Below are 24,500 nucleotides of genomic sequence, written 5' to 3'. Positions count from 1 at the left end.
AGCCTTCAATATTTACATTCTTGACGTCCTTTGATGACCTGCTCCTGCTGTATTCACAAAACAGAGTGTGAATTTTGCTCGCACATCACGCCCTGTGCATTCAGCCTTTACTGTGAGCTTGTTTCTCGTTTCGAGGACGATGCATACGACAGATCGTTTAATATACTCGTGTTAAAGTGAAAATGGTGAACATCTATTTTGAAGTGGAGTGACATACTTATTTTTTATGACAACGAGTTTAAACGATTTCGGACATCTCGCCAGGAGAGGGCGTCACAAAGAAGAATCACGTGATTGGAATTTTCCACACGCTCAAATCTCGTTGGACTGTCCTAGTCCAGTCATTCGAACAGCAACACGTCGACGGCGGAGCTTGTGCACTTTTAATAATCCTAAACAATTGTTTATGATCTTAGATTCATCGGCTAGTTTGCGGAAGGCAGTGTACATTTGTTAACGTCGTCACCCTGATACTCGTTACAGTCAAGCGACAGACTGGTAAGGGTTTTAAAAGTTTTTGGTTTTTTTGTTTGGTAATAGTAATTTTGTGAGTCAGTGTATAGGAGTTGTATTTAAAAATGTTTGTATGCTGGTCCAGAAGTAGCAAAAACCTGGTCAGGATTTTCGAAGCATGTCATGTTTAGAGCTACAGCTATTGCTAGCTTGCGTAACCTGGAATTTTCCAGTACTTTCCTGTTACGCAACACGTTACGCTCACGCGGACAGAACGAGTAACCAGGTCGCACACTTCGTATATAAGAATGCGTCAGTGTTTAGGAGTTGTATTTAAAAATGTTTGTATGCTGGTCCAGAAGTAGCAAAAACCTGGTCAGGATTTTCGAAGCATGTCATGTTTAGAGCTACAGCTATCGCTAGCTTGCGTAACCTGGAATTTTCTAGTACTTTCCGCAACACATGTTACGCTCACGCGGACAGAACAAGTAACCAGGTCGCACACTTTGTATATAAGAATGCGCGGGCGTGTTGCTTATACGACATACAAAAGTTGTTTTCTTATGGTTTACTAATTTCACACTCTTTGACACATGGATTTACAGCAAACTAGAACTACACACGCTGAGCTGCAACACAAACCATCGGCACCCATTAACAATGACTGCCTCCACGCGGTGGTGCAAGTATAGTAAATAAAAAATGTCGACTCAAAAAAATTGCAAGTGCTATAAACCTAACCCTACCGCCCCCTCAAGTCGTATTTTCTACGGGAAACCTGGGAATGTTATGATACCAGAGTTTCCGAGATAAGACGACATTATACTTTTCAAAATGGCGGAGACCGAGCAAGGAGTTGCGGATAAATTGTTGAAGAATTATCGTCGATGTGCTTATTGGATTATGTCTTCATAATAACGTAGGGTACAGAGTTATGAAAATATTTTTGCGATCATTTTTAGTTTCACATAGCGAAAGAAACAGGTTAGCACTTGTTTGGCTGTCTTGAGTGGAACACTCATGTAAATGTACTTGGATACAGTATATGCCATTGTCAGCAAGTTGCCCACGGAACAAACCAAAATGATGTCCCTGTCCGGCATGTTTTTTTTTTTTTTCCTCCTTGCTATGACAACAAAAGCACATAAACGGGACGTACTTGTAATGATCAATTAGCAAGCAGGAAGCGTCCGCTTTCCCAGCACACACGAAGGCAGCAGTATATTGTTTGCTGTCTTGAACCCACAGGGGAAAATCTACAATGCTGTCCTTACTCGTTCATTCAGTCCATCACCCTAAATGTCACTGAAACCAGATCATTCACTGATAACCCTCCCAATTTAATTTATTTAATGAGAATAGTGGTCAATGGCAACAAATGACTTACAAAAGTTTTTTTTTCTCCCCCATTCCAGATAGACAATGACCAAGGGAGAAGACTCTCACCTGACAATGGCCCTTTCTCACCAGAGTGATGGGACCAGTGGAAGTTTTGATCAGAGCAGCCCCTCATCCTACTACTCCAGGAATAGTTATGAAAGCAGCCCTGCCTCGTCTTTTGGCAGTGACAGGGGCCGTCACAGGTCTTCATCCAGCGGTGGTTCCTCCTCTCGTTCCAGGTCCCGCTCTCATCCTCGCTGCCACAGACATTCCCATTGTCGCAATCATCGTAGATACAGCCGCAGCCGCCACCGTTCCTCACGCCACTACAGAGCACACTCTCGATCCTACAGTCGCTCACCATCACTGGACAGGTATCACAGGCACCGTAGACACTCCAGTTCCAGGTCCCACTCAAGGTCTTCACTGGCAAGGAGCAGATACAGCAGGCCTCAGGCTCATTTTAATAGGTTTCCAAGATCACGATCCAGATCCTATAGAAGCCCCTCGAGATCCTCAGGGAGTTCAGTCAGCTTGAGTTTGGAAGGTAATTTTAACAGACCAATTTCAGGGAAAATGTCCACACTGATAACCTATATTACACATACTGATGTCTGTTTATTCCTCGCTTAGATAAGAGAGAACTCTTAAAAGCTGCAAAAACCAATGCCATGAAACTGCTTGGAGTGGAGAAACTGGAGCTTCCTAAGAGTGTGAAACCGATACTCTCAGAGCAAATTGAGGAGCCTGACTGGGTGTTACCAGAGTCTGAGCCAAGGGTGAGACCACGACCCGAAAAGATGTCATCACAGGTGGGTGTCAGCCCTGCTAAATGCGTCACACAAACAGTAGGAGTGGTCAGGGTACTGTTGAAGGTGTAAGTGATAAATAACCATGTTGCCAATCATTTGAAGGTGTAAGTGATAAATAACCATGTTGCCAATCATTTGAGGCACATTGTTTGCCTCATGTCATCAGCTACAGTACTTAAAAAATTGAAGTGGAAACTTCCAAGTCCAAGTAGATGAGAATGATGTGTATTGAATAACACAATGAAGACCTACTGCTATGTACTGTAATTATAATTAGCAATTTAATGAGTCAATTTTGGCTTTCGCTGCACTAGAATAACGTTTGGGGAAGCCCACACAACCTCCAGCTGGTGTGTGCGTGTAAGTCAACACAATATTTAAATTAAAAAAAAAAAAAAAAAAAAAGGCATTGTGATGTATTTCCTGATTATTGAATTGACCTTTTGGAATCCTGAGGGAATGCACATACTTTCTGTATTTATTCCTGTCTTCGTAGATAACATGACAGTGATCTTCTTCACTCATCGGCACCTGGGAATAAAAGGCTGTCATGTGACTTGGGTGACGACAATAAGTTTGCGTAAAAGGTTGATTGATGATTCTTGTCCTACACACACTGCGTTCTCTATTCTGTACCTGGATTAGCACACATAAATGACACACATAAAAATGTACACTATAAGACAAGCAAATTTAGAGGACTGATTCACTGCGTTCTACGGGAAGTACTGTGTTGACATGACAAATGTATCTATGGTTTGCAGTTGAAATGGGTCATCGTTATTTATCAGAAGCCACCGCTTGCTGATGGAGCGCGGGCGTGTGCTTTATAGTGACTATTCCTGTCAAGAAAACTAGAACCAGATGAAGAAGTCGTCTCCATATGCCAAAGATAAGTTGGTACATGAGGCGTCTGCCGAGAAGTTGGTCGTGACAAGAGTAAATGTGCATGTGGTTTTATGCAGTACAAGTGCTTTATATTGTCAGAAGCTAGAATTGTCTTAAGTTCAATCTTCAATACTTACTGTACCCATAACTAGCTCTGCTTTTCTTGTCTTTCTAAAGCAGAGCAATGAAGCAGAGGCCATTATCATCAATCCAAAGATGACCACAAAAACAAAAACCATCACTTTCAGCATCAATGTAAGTGACCGTAGACATTCCGGCACGCCAATATTGTTCATTATATAATATGGAGGTTATACAGGGTGTTCCACATATAACGTTATATCTGACCACAAAGGTGCTTAAGCAGTATTTAGGAAAAGCTGAGCCCATATTTTCACCGAGTACATATGTTTATGCGTGAAAATGGAGGCACATTACATAACCATTAGGTTTAACAAAAACATCGCCGATGATCCTTGTGGGAAGTGAACGTGATCAGCATATCGAAATTCAAAAGTACCAGTGTTAAATCGAGAAAAGACGAGACTGCTGGAGTGCGCGTCCTATTAAAAAAAACTGTGTATCACCTTAGAGCTGTCACAACCACAACAAACTCTGTCCAAAACTAAACAGCTGGAATGAAAGGACCTTTATAAACAAAACTGACCTACGGTTCGATAAATCTGGTTGCTGCTGCTACTTGAGTTTAGAGGCTGAATTTGTCTATCATACTCAACAGCTGCAACCATTGCCTCAGCGACTTATACTACTAGGCTTTGCAGTAATGTGGGGAACAAAACAAGAATGCACAAAAAATTGTAGGTCTTTTTGTCAGTTGCTCGTCAAATCATTGCAAAACCGCTGTCCAAAGTTGTTACTGATCTAAAATTTTCCCAAGCGTACTTCAACAAATACACTCCCAACATGTAAAAGACCGTAGGCTGGCTACGGCGCACTTTGTGACAGTGTTAAATTTATGTAAAAACTCTTTGTAGGCAATGAAGATTCTAAAATTAAATGGCTAACTACCCTGTGAAGAAACTAATCCAGAGAAGATTGGTGTGGATGACAGGATATTGTTTAAAAACAAACAAAAAACTATGAAGCAAATGTTTCAGTAGCCTTTGACATTCCCCCTTTCATGTTAGAGCAGTGATTCTCAAAGTGTGGAATACAGACGCGCTAAAGTGCTGTACTTCAGTATTATTGTTTAAACTGCAGTTGTAATTGTAACATTTAGAGAGCTATGGTAGTAGTAGGTTTCATTTCAATATGGTTGTCTTCCCCTAGAATTGTGTGGCCAAGCCGACCATCGCTGTACCAACTACTGTCAAGGTAACACCCAGAGAGGACACCTATGAAAGCAGCATGCCCTATGGCCACTGGGTCCCAGTGATGAACAGCAAGTCCTTCAGGGCACGTAAACAAGTCCGCAAAAAGTCAAAATAAAGTGGAACACCAAGAGGACACTGAACATATTGTAAATATTTTGTAAATACCAGTTGTTTCATAGTGACATTTTCTTTCAGATGATTTGAGATATAATTTGGAAGGAGTGAAGAAATCATTGAGGTGGGATTATTTCTTTCCCTTTAGTCCTGTATTTTTGCTGTTCAAATAAAGTATTTATTGATGGAAAACCTTTGTGTCAATTGTGAGAGCTCTAGAATAATTACCTTGCGATGTGTGTAAAAGAAAAAAAAAAAAAAACAATGTCAAATACAGCCTGAAATTAGATTAAAAATCTGCATTCAAGATTTGAAAGGCATACAATGGAGATGCTTGAGACTTTGGTCTGCTGTACTGCTCATAGAGGCTGACGGTAAAGAAACAACTTAAAACCATAAGCATAAATTGTGGAAGTGATGGACAAAGTACAACAAATTTTCTAAATTTGTAATCTTGAACTAGGAACCTAGCGAGCTGCAGTGCAGGCAAGCCTGTTCAATGGGGTGTCACATGGTGTTGGCATATCCTGTGGTTAAGTTTTAGGAAGTGTGTTGAAAAACCCATCTTCCTGAGTAAAAATGGCCGAATTGGGTTCCTTTATAAGATGCTGTGGTTGTGGCCACACAGGTGACCTGGCCAATTATTGACGCGTTGCACCTTTTTCTGCCCAGTGGAAATATTTGTACTTTTTGGTTATCTTTTAAGTTTAAAAATATGGAATAGATTAACCACAAACAAAAGGCCTCAGAGATAATGATACTGCCAGGATTCTTGTTTAATAGGAGCAAGTCAGTTTTTGTAGCAAAATAATTTGTATAAATATACATTTTTCAAGCATTGTCCCTTTTTCAACATATAGTAATTCTGTCAAAGAATTTAAATCCTGCACTGATAAGTGATGAGACAATTGTGTAATCTCTTGTCCATTCAGTCAATGGGGAAACATTTCCTTTGGCCTCCATGTGGTCCTGGAAACTTCTGGAGAAGCAATTTTGAACAAGCAACTATTACTTTTTCATTTATGCCAGGGGTCTGCAACCCAAAATGTTGAAAGCTGTGCTTAACCACAAAAGGCCTCAGAGGTAATGATACTGCCAGGATTCTTGTTAGATAGGAACAAGTCAGTTTTTGTGGCAAAATAATTTGTATAAATATACATTTTTCAAGCGTCCTTTTTTTTCAACATATAGCAATTCTGTCAAAGACTTTAAAACATTGTCCTTTTTTTTTCAACATATAGTAATTGTCAAAGAATTTAAATCCTCTACTTATAAGTGATAATAGGGACAATTGTGTAATCTATTGTCCATTCAGTCAATGGGGAAACATTTCCTTTAGCCTCCATGTGGTCCTGGAAAGTGCTGGAGAAGCAGTTTTGAACAAGCAATTATTACTTTTTCATCTATGCCAGGGGTGGGCAACCCATAATGTTGAAAGAACCATATTGGGCCAAAAAAAACGTCTGAAACCGCAAAAAAAAAAAAAAAAAGCCTTTAAGTTATAATGGAGGCAACACATGCTGTCTGTATCCATATTAGCTATATTAGCCTACCATCAAAAAAAAAAAAGTTGGCTACAGATACATAATGAGCCTTCATTAGTAAACATCTATTTTCCCTGCAGTGCATCCTGCAGAGAATGACGCACCACGTGCCCAGTGCATACTCTGTTGTACAAAGCTGCCTCAAGTTTAACTTCATTACAATATTAATGAATTGGAAGAATGTGCCTTGTTTGTCCTCCTACAGAAACCATATAAATAAATAAAAAAAAATCCCCCCTTTTTACATTTTCCCAAAATTTTTAAAAAGCTTCAGGGAGCGACTAGGGCAGCGCTAAATAGCCGCATGTGGCTCTAGAGCCGCGGGTTGCTGACCCCCGTTTTGGTTTCAGACGTTGACACATCTTAAATTCGTAAGTAATAATCCTTCACCAAAATAGGATCCCTCACAGGTGTCGAATGTCATGCTGGCAAAAATATAAGACCCCTCTAATTGTGTAGTATTACTGAAGCTTTTTAACATGCATGAAGGTGAAGCGATTTGACTTGTCTCTATAAACCTTGATATTCATCAGTCTGTTGCACACCAATGAAAAGCTATATGTAATCCACTAAACAAGAATGGATTTCATTGGAGGACCTCTCGGACAACACCACTGATGGGTTTTCAAAAGAAACTCCAGATGCTCCGCAGCACTATCTGCAAAATATTCTGAACCACTTAAACAACTTGAGTTGCACCCCATACAGCGCCCCTGTGTGGAGGGGGGGGGGGGGGGGATAGACGAATATCACACAATATAGTACACTCAAAAGTCATGAGGTTCTCTGCCACCTTCCAATTCTAGGAGTTTGAATTTGTGATTGGGCCAACCAGTCTCAACACACTGAACGTTTTTGCAGTTTCTATCATGTCCACTAAACGTCACTATTTTCCCATAGTTGCTATTAAGCATAGCGGCAGCCACGCTTGCATTCCATGTCGTTTTTCTTAATTTCTCATCAGCCATCCCCCGCTGTAAATCATCACTTATCTAAAATATAGTAACTAAATTAACTGCTCAAGGTTAGCTGATGTTAGCTTTTTAAATAAACTATCAAGTAGAAAAAAAAATATTTCATTGCATTCATACACGGTTTAAGAGCCATTGACAAGAGTCATGCGACCCAAATCTTTGTAGCGAAGTCGCCAAGTAATTCAAATCAGTGGTTATCTAGTAGGGGTACACTAATGGCAGGAGGTGGAAAGAATGTGAGAAACTGGCAAAAACATAAGTGAAAGTGAATTGTCATATGAACCATGTGCACAATTGAATATTTAGTGGAAAACTCTTCTCACCATGTAGAAATGGAAAACTCATCTCACCATGTAGAAAGAAACAAGGCCTGTCAACTCCGTGTGCCCTTGTCGAAGGTAGCATGCCCCCATTATCAAACAAATTTGGATGAGTGGAAGTGTGTTTGGGGCATGGGAATGACCTGCCATTAATCTTACCAGTCACAAGGCTCCTGCCTCAGGCACGTTGGTCAGACAGAGATGGTGTAGATGATAATGAATTGAATTAAGCTCTTGTTGGTTGTTACCACAGTGCACCTACATCAAACAGATTTGTCAGCTAGAAATTGCCAGCCAACAAGCCTCGAGGTTCGATGTTTTTAATGGTAGTCAATTCTCACGCTCAAAATGTCAGTCATGAGACCACACACAAAACAAAAAACTTGTGTTCTCAACTCAAGAATCACTGAAAGTGGTTTACTTGTTTATTTAAAAATAAGGGCAATAATACTTCAATGCGTGTTCTTATACCGTACACACAACATTTAACAAATACATCATAACGGAAAAATATGCAATATATCTACAACAAAAAGCAAGACACTTCAGTTTTAAGAGTTCATGATTCAAACTTAAACAGCAGTGCCTCTCTCCAGATTCTGCTTGATCTCTGCAGTGTATTTGCCATAGTATCTTTCAGCCTTCTTGTTGAACTTGGCGTTCCTCTCGTTAATGTAATCAATGTCCGCGTCGTCGTTGTAGGCCCTGCGTCGGCTATATTTGGACCGCTTTTCAATCCTGCACAACAGATAAATACACATCTTAAGAGGATGATTAAACAAAACACTGATAAAACCTTAAGTCCTTTCAGAAAAGATGAAATGGTAAAAACACAACCAGTTCCTTTAACAGGGTAGTGGTTAAATCAAGCAACTCCTCCTGATCATCCCTTCAAAAGGACCATTGGCCTCTATCAGCTACTTGCATAAGGTGTCAATTGCTTCAGAAAACCCAATTTATGTACTTCGTCATACATCCCTAAATTGTTTAATATTTTGTTGAATGTCAAATACTTTTAAAAGCCTGCCTTGTTACATTTATTTACCAAATACATCATTTGTACACAGTTGCCTTACCAAAACAAGCATCAGAACAGCCCAAAGGAGTTCCGAGGGGATAGTATAATCTGGTCCATCTGCAAGGATTTTTAAGCATAGTAGTAATGCTTTTGACACTTTGGTATGTGGCTAACCAAAGTAAACAGCAGCTGTTGGTGGGATTCAATATTATTGAAAGGTTTTATTTACTGGACTGTCTCAGGAAATTAGAATACACAATATTCTAATTTCCTGACTGTCTCAGGAAATTAGAATATTGTGTATTCTAATTTCCTGAGACAGTCCTGTATATATACACAGGACTGTCTCAAAAAATTTGAATATTGTGTATTCTAATTTCCTGAGACAGTCCAGTACAAGCAAGTGTATTGACGTGTGGCATTAAGGTATAATAGTACCCTTCACTTTAGTATGGTGTTCTGTTACTTGGTAGTGTTGACTTTGCAGCAAACACATGTAAAAGCCAATTACAAAATCTGAAATATATTTGCTTTTAATTAGACACTTGAATAGGGCAATTGTGTGCTGATGCCATCTTAACAGAAGTTTGAATAGTAATTGTTAACACATTCCATTTATGAGTGTGTGTGTACAACCACACTCGTCTAGCACCAACAATGGCAGCCAGTGAGTTAACAGAGACAAACTCTATAAAGGAAAAATTTGGTAGTAAACTGTTGGTTCTTTTAACAGTGACAAATTTTCAAGATAATATATTGATTTTTGGCAGGAGGATATCTCTAACCTATAGGGACACAATGTATCATTCATGATATATCACCATATTGTTACACCCGAAGTGACTTCAGATCGCCCCTGCCAGTCAAAATGGATTTGACATCTAGCACCGTCAATGGCACTGAAACGTGCATTCACAGCCAGTCCTCCAAATGTATCACATTTGATACAAGCATTTCTGGACCTCACTGAAGTGAAGTAGTCCGAAAATTACGGTATATTTGTTTTACCACGAAAACTGCATGTAATGCTTAATGTATCATTTATGATACAAATTAGATAACATATCTAATTAATCAAAAGAAATATATATCATGTTTAAGGATCAAATAAAGCTTTCAAATAAAAAAAAAAATCTTGAATTTTTTGTTGATAATTTTTGGGGTCAAGCATTATAGGGTTAAATGAATTGACGGCTGTTGTTGTCAATGGTGGGAAATGGTTAACAATTCTGGCAGGGGTTCCTAATGACATGAGGTTGAGAACATCTCGCCTTTGCAGTTTTTTGACTGGAACTTACTGTTTCTCGACGTCTTCCACCATGCGGTCAATGGCCTCCTGGGAAGGAACATGAGTGCCATGTATCAAGCTATTGGATGTGGGGTGGAAGTCCTCACCACTGCAGGGTAAAAGCAAAAGAAATTAGAAATACAGAGCCATTGCTAATCAGCATTTTAGCATACTTAAACTGGCTTCTCTATACCACCATTGTGATCTTGGTCATTCTGCTGAAAGATGATGGGGTGGCTAGGGGCAAAATGAGCCGGTGCATCCTTCACGGTTTGCATGCGGCAACATTTAAAAAGGAGGAAAACCCTACAGGCATTTTTTTGACCTTCGTGTGCATGCCGGAGATGTAGAGTTTAAATTCTTTAAATTACAGTGTAGCGTCAGGATGACACTATCCTCAGGCTAAAACTTTGGTAGAGTCATTTATGTACAAGATGTACTTTGTGCACATGTGATGGAATGAATATTAAGATAATTAAGCCAAGCAAAATCCTTAGGATTGATTATGGTTGGCCAGATATGGTTATGTTAACAGGAATGTGCTCATATTTCATCTTTTTTTTTTTTTAATCAGATTAAGAAAAAATTCAAGAATGGCCAGAGGTCACGTTCCTTGACACGGATACGGTATTGCTGGACACTTGCAAATATTGAACACCTACTCACCATTCCTCTCGCTGTTTCTCATAGTTTTGCATGTCAGGTTTAATCTGCTTGGTGAGCCTCTGATACTGCCTAAACTGGGCCTCAGCATAACCTGGGTGAAAAGTGATGGCATATGAGAGAGAGAAAACATTAGAGTTCACTCTTACTAGCAGATTCTGTGGCTATAACTTGTAACAGGATCGTAGCTATACCAAGACTTGTCAGTGCTAGTGTGTGCACCCACATATGCATAAGTTAGCAATAACACACAGCTCAAAAGTGGCATTTATATGAGCAAATCAATATGAATTAGTCAATAAAGCAATGTGCCACCAGCTCAATTTGAAGCTTCATGTAACAGCTATCTTTAGACAAGTATTTGAACTTAACAGACATGGATAATTACTCATTAAGTGATGAGTACAGCTAGCATCACGTGTTGCTGGTTGACCAAAAGACATCAGCTTTAATGGCGCTGTTCTATCTGGGTGAGGATACTTCCCTGCATCAGTTTGTTTCCCCAAACACAGTACTTAACAATGTTGAGGCGGATTCTAAAATGTCACATTGTCATTAGAAATCTGTCAATGTTCACAATATTATTAGATAATTTAGAAATGAAAAATTGTTTCTGTTCTGAACTAAATGAGAAAATACACTCAGTGACTGATTGTTAACGCAAATTTCTAATCAGCCAGTAGCATGGCTGCAACTCAATGCATTTTAGGCATAGTAAAAATGGTCAAGACAAAAAAAAAAAAAAAAAACATTGGTAACACTTTATAATAACTATCCGTTTTACTAGTTAATAGATCATTAGTAAACTGTTGATAAATTATTTATTGTTGATTTGTGAAGTATTTGTTCACAGTTTGTTAAGCATTTACAGGGTGTTTCAATATGGTTGACCCCATTCTAAATGCCCATGCTAGTCGATGAACCTTAATAAAACTATATCCACTTTATGTTGAAGGTCATAAGTTTTATTGGTTAAATATACAAAGAAAAGTACAAATATTCGTTGGTTCAATGGCAGATTTTCATAAATGTGCAACATGAGCGCTGCCTGCAAAATGCCTTATCAAAATGCCTTTTCTTTTGAAGTGAACGGCATTTCTTAACCTGAAAAGATAGAAATGCTAAACGTTAAACACAAAAACTTGAAACGTTTCTACACAAACTGTGTTTCAGGTTAAGAACACCCTGTAAATGCTTAACAAACTGTTAACAGACACTTTACAAATCAACAATAAATCATTTATCAACAGTTTACTATTGATCTATTAACTAGTAAAACGGATAGTTATTATAAAGTGTTACCAAAACATTTTGAAAAGTTTTTAATCATTCAAGTTTTGAACGGCCCCTAACCTGCAAATCCCGTGTCTGGATTCTTCTTCTTTTTCTTTCTCTCCCACCGCTCTGCATCATCGGCAGTGATATCAAGGAGTTTCACTCTTTTGTAGTCTTCACCTTTGGCCGCACAAGCCTTTGGAAAAAAAATAAGACTTTAGGCTGTATTGACTGCAAAGGATTTGACACTAAGTATTTAAAAGTGAAAATTTGCCAACTCTTTAACACAGGTAGCGAGGCACATGTGGAGCAGAGCTCGCAAAACAAATACTGTAAAGCATCAACAAGCACATACACTGCGGAAGATATTTGGATGACTCGCCGAAGCCCCGCACGTTCACAAATACAACATTATCTTTTTAATCCACGCACCCTCTGTATTACAGCATTGGTTCACACCTCTGTAGCACGCACATTGTTTAGAGGCAGTAAAATAAATTGTTTCATTGGCCGCCGTTTAGGGTGACCACCTGTCTGGTCTTAGGACAGACACTAAGCCTTTTTAGTGATGTGTCCGGCACAAAGCATTAGCCGAACGCTATTTGTCCGGCTTTTGTAGAAAATGGGCCGCGGTTCAGCTTATGTGACGCAACTCATCTCCACGGTTGTCAGAACTGGTGTGTGATTAGCCAACAGTGGCTGCAGCTAAAAACGTCTTACATCATTGGTTCAATAAAATGAAAACAAAGTTTCACCTGCGACTATCTGACGACATCATTTCCTCGCAGAAATTTCACAACAGTGCTAGCCAACATGCCAAAACAGCAGATATCTCTTAACATAAAATGGACGAAAGAGTACGATTTCCAAGCCAAAAGCAACAGAGAAACGTTCCACGGTTTTTGCACACTTTGCGTGACATGGACGTGACCAGCAGGAGCAAATAAGCCATAGAACGTCACGCCGAGAGCGTGAAACATAAAAGATTAAGGCTAGCAGCAGGTGCATCGACATTAAAAACATTTTTTTCGAGAACCCTCATCGCCTCTGGATAACAAACTAACTGCAGCTGGACTTAGTAAAGTTGTTCCTCTTATAAAGAAAGGGTTCACTTCTTTTGAGCATTTCAATGCTCATGTTGTTTTTACACATAAAATTCTTGTTCTTAAAAATTTTGTTTGCTACACGTTCCCTGTTAATACCGTTGCTCTGCCAAAATATCCTACAGAGGCGAAACGTCCTAATAATGGCAAATTTGACACCCTAAGTCAGTGTTTCCCACAGGATTTTAGGAGACTGTGGTAGGAGGGTCTCTGACCCTCAGGGTAGGGTGTGTGTGTACATTTTCAAGCCTGGTGTATCTTTTTAGGGCATTTTTAGACCACTGAATGTAATATAAATTGCTGTATGCGGTGTCGCCGGATCGCGCCAAATGCAGCAGAATGCAGCAGACAGTAGTCCCGTAGCCTGGTACACCAGACTCAGCGGCAATATGTTCCAATCCGCGGTAAATTCGATTTTACATGACCAAAAACACATAGAGTCACTAAAACCAACAGTCTGTCTCACGCTAGCCACGTTGAATATGTTGAAATGTCTCTCGCTAGTTACTAGTCGCTTTACCGACGTCGCGTCAGCCCGTCGCTGATTGGTCCGCTCCGCTGTCTATTTGCTGTGGCTGGCTCCGCCCTGGAAATTTTTTTCTGCTGAATGGTGGCCAGACTCATACTCATAGCCAGGCATGAAAATGGGTCAGGGGTTAAAAAGGTGAGAAGGGTGTGGAGGAAACACGTTCCAGTACACTGTACACCCCAACAAAATATTGAGCTCTGTCGACCCACACTGCGTTTCAGCAGGGCCGTGCAGAGACCGGTGGAGGGGCGGGTGCTCGTAGATCAAAAGGTGCACATGAACAAGTATTTAATACACCTTAAAACAACATAACTTCAATTTTAACCAGCTTTAGATAATAATTGGCTGCGACTGTGACATACTTTGATTGGGAGGGGGCAACAGTGAATAGAAATCAAAACTGTCATCAACACTTTCTGGCTGTGACTCAGTCAGTCTGCCTCTTTTCTTCCTTCAACCTCTGCATCAAAACTTCTTTCCTCAACTTGTTCATCTGAGAACAAACCACATCAGATGGTCACTGCGCCACCAACAGCACAGTTTTCTCAAAACTATTATTTCATTATTATCCATACTTAACAACTCTAGCACCTAATGATTAATAAAGCAATGACATAAAATCTTATAGAAAAATAACATTGTAATTGTGTTTATAATTGTATTTAATACCCGACTATCCTTGCAAACTTGTTCTTACCAGGTCTGCTATTCACCCAGCTGATGAGGTATCCACTGCCTTTAGCAGCCTCATCCAACTCCTTTTTTTATCCCTCAATCTCCTTTCCCTACGAGGCATGTCTATGTAATGAAATATAAATATTTAAAAAAATAAAAAAAAAACAGACTCCCCGGTGGCTTTTAGTTTTTAAGCTTTCTTAATTTCTTTCTCTCTCAATAACGATGGAGGTAGATTTGTGTTTTTATTATTCAATCAAAAAACAAAGTTACTTCTATCAAAAACAAAGTTGCTTCAATCAAAATACAGTATATACTTTTAATCCCAAAAAAGTCACTTCAATAAAAAAAAAAAGTTTTTGATTGCAAAAATAAATGAGACAAAAAAAGCATTTGAAAACTATTTTTCTTGATTGAAAAAACATTTTCCATTGAAGTAATGTTGTTTCGCGTTTGGGCCACATTTTGGCTAGGACATTTGTGTCTTTATTATTCAATCAAATAAGTTGCTTCAGACAAAAAAAATATATATAAAAAGAAAAACTTTGCACATGTGTCAATCACCGTTTAACAAAGCCTGAGAGGGTTTGAGTAGACTCACGATGAAGCATTTAATAAAGCCAAGCATTTTCTTACTACTTTATTCTTGTTTAAAAATAATTCGGTGGGGCAGTAACATGTTTAAAACTTATCATAATTCTTACATTTTGAAGTGCTTGAAAACCATTTATAAATGATACTTTGGTGAAAAAGGTGAAAAAACATGTCTTATATATATATGTATCTTTTTTCCAATGTAAAATCTGAATAAATACATTGAACACGCACAAAAAAATGGGGGGGGGGGGGGCTACTTCGCGGTTTTCACTTATTGCGGCGGGTTCTTGTCCCCATTAACCGCGAAAAACAAGGGATCCCTGTATTTCTGAAAAGCTTTAAAGAGCAAGACACCGGCCGTCATCTCAAGTCCCAGCCGAAAATAACGCGTCTCAGGTGGCGACGGGAGCGATACGAGGCGCCCCCCTTCATCCGAGAGCATGCCGCTTAATTTGACTCAACAGTGTGTTTCTTCGTTTATATTACCGCTAAATACACAAGCTTGACGCCAATTTAACGGGAGCTATTTTTTTTCATGGGAGGTTTGGCTAGCTCTGGCAGTGTTCAACGCAAGCTGCAACGAATGGCAGTAACTTTTTTATATCGCAAAATGTGAAAACGACTGAAACCATTACTCACCAAATTCAATCTGCTGGCAAATACAGGCAAGTGTGTATGCTGCGCTCTGGTCTGCCCCGGTGTGGATAAGGCCTGCTTTTTGTTTTCGCAGCTTTGCAATGCAACCAAAGGCTCTCCGAGCACTCCCATGTACACGTAAGGAGTGCGCGCGTTTGGAATAATGGAACTAGAGCTGTTCCGACTAGTCGACGTCATCGATGACGTAAATCCGTCGACGAGCACAACATCCCGTCGACGGTTAATGAAGGGTTAAAAAAATATATGCGCGGAAAGTTCAGAATGTCGGATGCTCTGTATGCAAGCGGGGAAAGCGGCACAAAGCCAAAAAAGCGCACCAGAGTGTCCAAAACATTGACTTATTTCAAAGAAACAAAGGAGCGTACACTCTTCCGTCCTGTCTCTTCAATGCCAAGCTTGGCTGCACGTCGGCCGTGAATAAACACTTCAAGCGCCGTAACCTAGTTTGTAAATTTTTTTTTTCATTTTTTGTACACCAGAGGGTGCTGTCGCCTTACTAAATAATAATGCTTCATTGACAATGGGCCTATAAGTGCTATTAGTATTGTTCTTAATGCTAACTGAAAGGTTTATTTCATGTTATGGTTTATTTTATGGTATAGAAAATTATATAAGGTTAAAAGGTCATAAATATATACAGTATATACAGTGATTGCACTTAAGGGAGAGATTGTCAATAGTAAGGTAATAAATTAAGGTAAAGGCAATTCATATAGGCAATTCATTGATATATAAATAAGGTTTAAAAGGAAAAAGGTGAAAAGTTTTCGTTAATTTCTAATTGTGTTGTTTTATTTGTGTGCACCGTAGCTTTTACAGTGTGATTACATCAAGGATGGAATAAAAGTTGTCAACCATCAGTTTAAGAGACCATCTTTTTAATCGGGATGCTACACTAGTTAATTATATCAGCATTTTAACTCATTGTTTATTTGTGATTTATTATTGTTATTTACGTGTTTATTTGTACTTTAATAAATAATTTAAGTGTTCCAATATGTTTTTTGTGAATTGATAAGCGTCAACAAAAATTTCATAGCTAAATTAGAAAAAAAAAAAAAAAAATTTTTTTAAGTATTAGATTAGTCGACTAATCGTAAAAATAGTCGGCTGACTATTCGGGAGAAAATTAGTCGTTTGGGACAGCCCTAAATGGAACGCAGCTTGGGCAGATGATTGGTTCTCGTCAGCGAAGCATCTAGAAGGATTTGCTGACCAAGTGTCACTTTTTTAAATAACCGATTTCTTAAGTGCTCAGTTTACGTACTAAGTTAATCACATGATGATAATAATAATAACAATTAAATAAAACCTCCCGACCCCCCCCCCCCCCCCCCCCCCAAAAAAAGAATTTCTCCTCGGATCTACGCAATTCACATAGGTCGCCCTTTTTGACTTCAAAACGGCGAATTTCGCCGAAAGGTGAGAGATTTTCATGCCTGCATAGCACAGCTATGAGTCTGGTGTACCAGGCTAGTAGTCCCGTCTATGAGCGCGACCTGTTGGCGTGTGTGTCTGTGTGTGTGCACGCACGCACACGCGCACTCTCGCTCGCGCGGGTAGTAGAGTGGAGTGGGCTACAGCTGTGTAATCGGCTGACTGAGGAATCTGATTATTATCTTTTTTTTTTTTTTTCTCGGCGCGGGGGGGGGGGGGGGGCAAACGAGACTGTGGCGGGCCCAAACGACCGCCATAGTCTCGTTCATTGGTGGAAAACACTGCTAAGTACTACAGTGCACTTTCAGCTTGTTTTGTTTAGAGAAATACAGGAAGAAAGTACTAAAAAATGCCTTAATAAAATACTTAAACGTAATAATATCAAGTAAGGGTGGTTTAAATACACTAGGTGGTTAATATGGTCAACAGAAACACTCTGCTTGAAAGCTACCACAATGCTTCAAAGGTATCAGAGGGAAACACGCGCCAAAAGTATTTTGATGCAATCTAAGGGTAAAAAAAATGGCTCAACAAAAACGAAAATAAGTACTTGCTGCTTTTAACTGATGTGTGCATGCGTGCCTGTGAATTAAATTGTCAAAAAAAAATGACCTTTGCTTGGTATTTTTTACTATTTAGTTACACAAATATTATCTATAAACCATGGAAAACTTAGTTGATGAAAACAGACCGCATGTCTGATGTTTTTGTGTGTGTAATTGCACATCCACTCAGTGGGTGGCAGTGGCGCTCTCATTTTCAGAGTGTGTGCAGTATTTTTTTTAAACAAACAAGAGCACACAGCAAAGGGCGCTAGAAATAAGAGCTACGTTTGGCTTTGACTTTTAATACATTGGGAGAAGAGGAAAGACCAGTCTGTTTACTGTCTAAATATGTTGGCAGCGGACAGCAGGAAACCCAATCAGTGAAGACGTCACTTAAAGATATTAGACCCCAATCGCACTGATAAGCCGCTTAATTTGTTTTTTTGTTTTTTATCAGGGATAGCGTGCCGATTATTGGCAAAAAATCCTCCCGCTTTGTCATTGTTACATAAGTCCCAGTGAGCACTGTTAGCATCGTATTAGGTGGCATACCAAATTGCTCTGTGCAAAATAAACCCACACCATAGCGAAGGAGCTGATACTGCCTGCAGCAAAAATAAAAACTGTCCCTCTGTCCAACGACACTGTCGTTTTTGTTCTATTTTTATTTTTCGGTCAAATTGTTTTGCATATTGCCGTCATGAGTTAATGTTGCTAATCAATTTCAATTTATTCTGATTCATTTATTTTATTAAATTTTATCTTTGTATCAAATAGTCAAAAAATGTACCTTGAGTGTAGTTTGGATGTGACATTTTTTTTTAATTCAGGTAAATTGATTCACGTTGTCTTTTCTGTTACAAACAAAACAATGTTAATAAAGTTTATATACTGTGGTAACTCTACATACGAAGTTAATTCGTTCCAGGACTTTGTGGCGAATGTGTTTGCGTGGTGTACCTGAACGCATTGCGTGGCTGACTTGATTGAGTGAGCCTTTTTAGTTTCACTTTCACTTGGTTTACTTGTTACGGGGCACACTAGGCACAAGTTGATGGAATAAATGATTAGAAACCTGACAAAGCTGGCGATTTCTTTGGCGATGTTACCACAATAATCATTGCCACCTTAACTTACAAAGGCTGGTGAACGGAGGAGGACCGTCATAGACAGTCTACGGCTGTATTGTTGAGCGAGCCATATTACGGATGTCATATCACGGATGCACACCCCACGCTCATATTTTCTATCGTATCTATTTTCATGTCAGTGGTAACGGTAAGCATCACCTTTTTTCCGCCACCTGCACAAGCATTGTTGGAACTTATGTTGATTCCTCTCAAGAAAATCTGCCATTCGTCTCGTCTTGCGGGAAAACTAAGAAACTGTGGTGCTGTCATAGATCGTCGTATTTAGAGCATGTCGTCGGATGAGGAAACAAATGGCGGGTCAAATTTTATGTCGGATGTCGAAGCGATCGTGTGTCGAAGCGATCGTATGTCGAGGTACCACTGTACTTTAAGTTGATCTATATTGCTTTTTTCTCTTTAATATTAAAAAGGACACAATGTTATGTAGAGGTGTCCTTATAATAATAATTTTAGAGACAAATGATACTTTTTACAGTGGCGGCAGAGAGTTGGGGAGGGGCGCGAAACGTTTACGCCTTTCTAAACGTTTATGCCTTTCTGGGTGGGGCGTAACAGAAAATAATTGAGAAGCACTAGGGGAAGAAGAGAGATGATCTACAGGTAGGGAAGTTAAAGTCGCATGAAATACGTGTTGTTCCACTGTAAGTGCAAATACCTTTGCCGAACCAAAACACCTTATTTCAACTGACATGTTGCTTGTAGCAGCAAAGGAAGCGCACTCTGCCAAGCTTTTTGTCAGGGCCAAACCTACTGCCAGTTTCGGTAATGCTATTTCTACCAAAAAAAAGGGTCAGTCGATACAGCATTTTTCGTCACATTTCAGCCAAAAATTTTCGACCACTGAATTTTTGGTGCCTCTAACAACTAAAACCTGTTTGGAACTACAGGGTGTTCCAAAATGTTTGACCCCATTTCATTGGCCAATAATTTTGACAACTTTCGTTGGAATTACCTCAAAATTTCACAGCTTGTGTACAAACGTTTCAAGTTTTTGTGTGTCACGTTTGGCATTTCCATGTTTTCAGGTTAAGAAACGCTGTTCACCTCAAAATAAAAGGCGTTTTGCGTGTTAAGAGTATGCTCAGACTCAGTCACCGAAGACAGTGCAGCGTGCCTACTTCACAAATTTTGCAAAGAAGGCACCAATTAAACAACAAAACAGAGAATGACAGCTACACTGGAAACTGTTACCGAAGACATGCTACAGCGAGTTTGGCACGAGCTCAAATACCGACTCGATGTGTGCAATCACAGGCGGCGCTCATATTGAACATTTATGAAAATCTGTCATAGAGCCAACAAATATTTGTACTTTTCTTTGTAAATCCAACTAATAAAACTAATGACCTTCAACATAAAGTGTATTTAGTTTCATAAAGATTCATCAAGTAGTTTCCGAGATATGGACATTTAGAATGGGGTCAACCATTTTGGAACACCCTATATACTCTACCATATAAAAGCTTAAAGAGCATATGACACAAGAAAAAAAGTCTTAAATGGCATTATTATGTGAATTAGAATCATATTTTGAGACGATTCAACTATATACAACAATTTAGCAAAGCACAGATGACGAGAAATTAGTCTTTTAATCGGCCGGTTAGCCACGCCTACCATTATAGGGCTTTAGCGTCCCCAACAGGTGGATGACGTCAGCGGTAGACTGGGCTTATCGGTTTTACTATTCAGCCCATTGAGGGGGAATTATTCAGAACGAGGAAAACGCGACGAAGAGAGCCGCAAAATGTCATTGTTTCAGTCTCTCTACTCCAATATTTTTACAGGATATTCTTTTAATCCAAGTATTTTTCACCAATAGCTATATAAATGGGTTGACAAGGACCAGTCAGCCCGTCGAGGGGGAACTATTCACAACGAGGAAAACGCGATGAAGAGAGCGGCAAAATGTCATTGTTTCTGTCTCTTTACTTCAATATTTTTACAGGATATTCTTTTTATCTAAGTATTTTCCCTAATTGTTAAATAAATGGCATGGTCATGACAAATAACAGTTTTGTGCTGAATGGAATATGAAATAATAAAAAGGCATTCATTCAGGACGACATGGCAAAATTACTCCATTATGGTCAAAACTGTCGACTTCACCTTTACTGTGGCACCTCCCGAACGATATTTTATGACACCTAAATCGGACATATGTCATTTCCCTTCCCCGGCTTCAGAGAATGTAAACAAACCAGAAGGCGTGACAGCTAGCCGACATGCTAACCCGAACCGAGTGATGTTTCAAAGTCTTCGAAGCGGAAAATCATACATAACTATCCTGGATTATTTGACATGACGATTCGGTTGTCGATTGTCTCCGTGGATCGGCAAACCGCCCGGCGGAGAGCAATTTACAGTTCGTTCCCCGGAGGAGGGTGGCTGGAGTTGTTGTGCAGCTAGCTAACGTGCTGCTGCTAATGAGCATTAGGAGAGCTTTTTACATGCCTATGAATGATCAAACGTAAGTAGTCCTTCATTTAAAGGAAGTTTGTAGTGTTTACTTTGTAATCGCTGTATTCGTATTTGACATAATACAAAACAAGATGTTTACTCACGTAAGTCCAATGGTCCCACAGTAAATATCCACGGTGAATGGGAACCTTTTGAAACTCCAAAAAGGCGCATACGCCTCTCCCTCATACAGAATGATTTTTCTGCAGCCGTTTGGCTGGCGTGATGCGAAAAATAAACGTATTAATCCGCAAAATCAGCTGAATCCTTCGTCCTCATACACAACAGTACACTGTAGCGTGAAGAGGACGTCTTCTACCGTACACGTCACAGCGCCCTCCTCCTCAATGCAAGACCGAAGCCGGAAGTCACTCATTTTCATGGCGCGGGATTCAAAAAACTAAATAAAAATAGCGATCGCTTCCACACACATCCAAGCGGCCCATATCATTCAGGGGCATAAAATACCACGTGTATTATGAAATAAAAATGCTTTTTCGTGTCACGGGCACTTTAAAGCCTGCAGTTAAAGGTAATCCTGTTTTGTTGAATTTTGTTGACGTTAAAGTAATTATGGACCTGATTGTATTTGAGAATTTAAAAGGACCATGGGGGAACCCCATGTTGCATACCTTTTTTTTTTCATCTTCGGCAAGTTCCCACTCAAGTCTGGCTTTTTTAGCCTCCCAGTTAGAGGGTAGCTTCAGTCGCTTATCCTCCTCAACAACTTCCTGGTGATTGAGCTTGCGTGCTTCATTCTGTAGAAGATATAGAAAACTTTTCAGATCACCATCATAAGAAATTGCATGTTTGTTGATGTTCAAGTTCAAATTCAGTTTTTACCATTTTTCTGTTTGAACGTCAACAGTTTATTTGTGCAACAAGGGATTTTGTATAATGGTGTATCAGTAATGGTTTATCAGAAAAGCATCCGCACAGTTTGTTTTGAGGTCTGCCAATGATGTCACAATGTTATGTTTTGATGACAATCCTGAGTGAGTTCCAATAAACCAAATTATGTTCAGTAATAATCATTAACGACCAAACAACTCAGTTTCTAAATAACGTTTTTAGCTTTTGGGGCGTGGCTTAACTTTACATAAAAGATTTGAAGGCGTACAACGGATTCATTTGGTACATTTTAGTCAGACATTTTAAAATGATCATAAAGCATGAACAATGGAGAGACAATGGTTACTTTGTGATGGATTGACAAAAGAAAACAACACTGTAGTCTTACCCGTTTGAAATGTAACTCGCGAAACTTTCGAAGTCTGTCCTCTCTTTTTGAAGAAGCGAAGGTTTCGGTTAGATCCCCCTCAGCGGGTGTAGTCTTCTCCTGCAAAGTATACGGTTACAGTTAATATATTAAACAACTCTTAATATATATTGACGAAATTAAATGTAGATCGTTTAAGAACGTGTCGTATTGATAATAAGATGAGCTCAGACGCCATTAGCATTGCAACGTTGCCACGACACTAAACTTCCAATAATTATCCAGTAAGAACATATAATATCACCGATTGAAAATCTTATCGTTACACAGGTATGTCCGGACAACATAAGTAAAATACTGTCTGTCAAAGGTAGCTGAATTGCAAGAAAAAACACAAACCTCACTACAAGACGCCATTGCTGCTCTACACACCGAAGGAGGAAGACCGGAAGTGTCGTAAGCGGATATTGCGCAAAATAAGAATACAGTATTATTATTATTATTATTATTATTATTATATGTTTTTTTACACGACTATAGATCATTCATACGTTTTTAAATAAATTACACGTTGCGGAATACCTGTATCGAGTAAAAAGAAATTCATTGTGCGCTTTTTAATTTAACCCCCAGCCCCCATCTTCTTTGATGGGCTTCCTTGTCTTCTCTGTTGGTCAATGTTTATTGAATTAACTACAATACTTGTTTATTCATTTACTTTGAATACCGCATTATTAAGCATGAATAATAATAATTGCTAAATTCAAAATGACCTGATTCATATTCAATCTTTTTTATATAAATATTTTTTATTTTGTTTATTTGTTTAGTTGACTTGATGCAATAACCCGCCACTAAATTGCTTTATTACTGTTTATCACTTGTTACTCTATATTTTTATAGTGTTTAAATTAGTCATACTACTTCTAGGTATTACTCACATAATATAGTGTAAATGTAATGTTACATGATATGATACTGCATAATGTATTCATTAAAGGTACATTTAAAATAAATCTGAAAAAGTCAGTTTACCAAAATGACTAAAGGAACTTACAGTGCAAGTAAAATATTTAAATTTAAAATCTAAAATCACTATCCATGTTTGCTTTGATCTCTGGGCTCCACTATTTGAGCCATTTGATAGCCCCATTCTATATACATTATCTATAAAATCAAATCTGAGGTGTGTCAAACTCACAATACATCATCATTGTAACTTTTAATAACTAAACATGTGGAGTCACAAAGGACATTTCCACATATAGTCCAATTTCAAAAAAAGTTATACCGTAAATTCATACTAGTACTGTATAATATAATTAGAATTAAAACTATAATAAGTTTAATAAAAAAAGTTTAAAATGGCTAGTTCTGATTGTAATGCTAGCATCTGCCCACATATTTATGGATTTAAAACTGAAATACAAAGTGTGTATCGAGCAGTTAGTATTCCAGAAAGGTTTGAACGGAAAAGGCTGCTAGACGAAATTCGGTGTGGAAACATAGATTATGACATTTTTTTCCTCTTGTGTACATTATATAGTGATCTATGTATTGGTCAATTCAAGAAGAAACCAAGTGTTTTACACTTATCCATTGTGTTTTTGCCTGCAATTGTTATTAAATCCGGACATTATCTATGTGTCTTTTCTAATTAAAAAAAATATAGAAAGAAAAATAATGAAATGCTGAAAGGAAAGACAGACATGCATTATTGAAGGCAGTACAGTTAGGCATGAAAAGGTAAAGTATGCAGGAACGTGCCATAAGAAAAACTAGTTCAGAAAAGGAAAAAACTATTATCAATCATCCTATCAAGTAAATGAGTTTTTGCCCAGAAAAAGCATAAGTATTAGTTATATTCTTGGGCCGTATTCACTGGTGTTCAAATATGAGTCAACGCACTGACAAAAGTAAACACTTTCAAAAGCCATTTGAGCATATTTGAGTTGCCAAATGGATGCAATCCGCATTTGATTGCATTGCACTAATAGAGCTCTTCTGCAGGATGTAATTAAATTGAGGTTACAGTCTTGGATTAAAGTGTCCTTGAGATCACAG

General features: G+C 38.8%; 2 protein-coding genes across 6 annotated transcripts; one reads left to right on the top strand and one right to left on the bottom strand.

Moving 5' to 3' along the window:
* Window positions 1–286: 286 nt before the first annotated feature.
* rsrp1 (arginine/serine-rich protein 1) lies at window positions 287–8,996 on the top strand. 5 transcript variants are annotated; one of them, XR_009067160.1, is made up of 7 exons: window positions 287–498; window positions 1,869–2,380; window positions 2,467–2,645; window positions 2,960–3,005; window positions 3,142–3,232; window positions 3,410–3,788; window positions 4,824–4,909. XR_009067160.1 is itself a non-coding variant. In XM_057859537.1 (5 exons), the coding sequence occupies exons 2-5, from the start codon at window positions 1,876–1,878 to the stop codon at window positions 4,980–4,982; spliced, it is 921 nt and encodes a 306-aa protein (XP_057715520.1). In that variant the 5' UTR covers window positions 291–498; window positions 1,869–1,875; the 3' UTR covers window positions 4,983–8,996. The 5 variants fall into 5 exon arrangements, 3 of the variants coding, with proteins under 3 accessions (XP_057715520.1, XP_057715522.1, XP_057715521.1); XR_009067159.1 differs by having other exon boundaries at window positions 288–498; window positions 3,142–3,788; XM_057859537.1 differs by lacking the exons at window positions 2,960–3,005; window positions 3,142–3,232 and having other exon boundaries at window positions 291–498; window positions 3,711–3,788; window positions 4,824–8,996.
* Window positions 8,223–22,887, bottom strand: syf2 (SYF2 pre-mRNA-splicing factor). The gene is made up of 7 exons (XM_057859540.1): window positions 22,836–22,887; window positions 22,458–22,556; window positions 21,850–21,975; window positions 12,142–12,259; window positions 10,792–10,882; window positions 10,136–10,234; window positions 8,223–8,557 (listed from the first exon to the last, which is right to left on the bottom strand). Exons 1-7 carry the CDS (start codon window positions 22,851–22,853, stop codon window positions 8,392–8,394), a joined length of 717 nt encoding a protein of 238 aa, XP_057715523.1. The 5' UTR covers window positions 22,854–22,887; the 3' UTR covers window positions 8,223–8,391.
* Window positions 22,888–24,500: the final 1,613 nt, after the last annotated feature.

The sequence above is a fragment of the Corythoichthys intestinalis genome, chromosome 15 (genome assembly GCF_030265065.1).
Source record: "Corythoichthys intestinalis isolate RoL2023-P3 chromosome 15, ASM3026506v1, whole genome shotgun sequence".
NCBI lineage: Eukaryota > Metazoa > Chordata > Actinopteri > Syngnathiformes > Syngnathidae > Corythoichthys > Corythoichthys intestinalis.
Note: the sequence above shows the minus strand (reverse complement) of the source record. Positions and strands in the feature narration are given on the sequence as shown.

Excerpts from the sequence above, each read along its gene's own strand:
- rsrp1 (XM_057859537.1), top strand. The coding sequence starts at position 1,876 with ATGACCAAGGGAGAAGACTCTCACCTGACAATGGCCCTTTCTCACCAG. Across the intron at positions 2,646-3,710 it reads CCGAAAAGATGTCATCACAG|CAGAGCAATGAAGCAGAGGC; the intron begins GTGGGTGTCAGC and ends GTCTTTCTAAAG. Across the intron at positions 3,789-4,823 it reads CCATCACTTTCAGCATCAAT|AATTGTGTGGCCAAGCCGAC; the intron begins GTAAGTGACCGT and ends GTCTTCCCCTAG.
- syf2 (XM_057859540.1), bottom strand. Across the intron at positions 21,976-22,457 it reads GCGAGTTACATTTCAAACGG|AATGAAGCACGCAAGCTCAA; the intron begins GTAAGACTACAG and ends TATCTTCTACAG. Across the intron at positions 8,558-10,135 it reads GTGGAAGACGTCGAGAAACA|GATTGAAAAGCGGTCCAAAT; the intron begins GTAAGTTCCAGT and ends TCTGTTGTGCAG.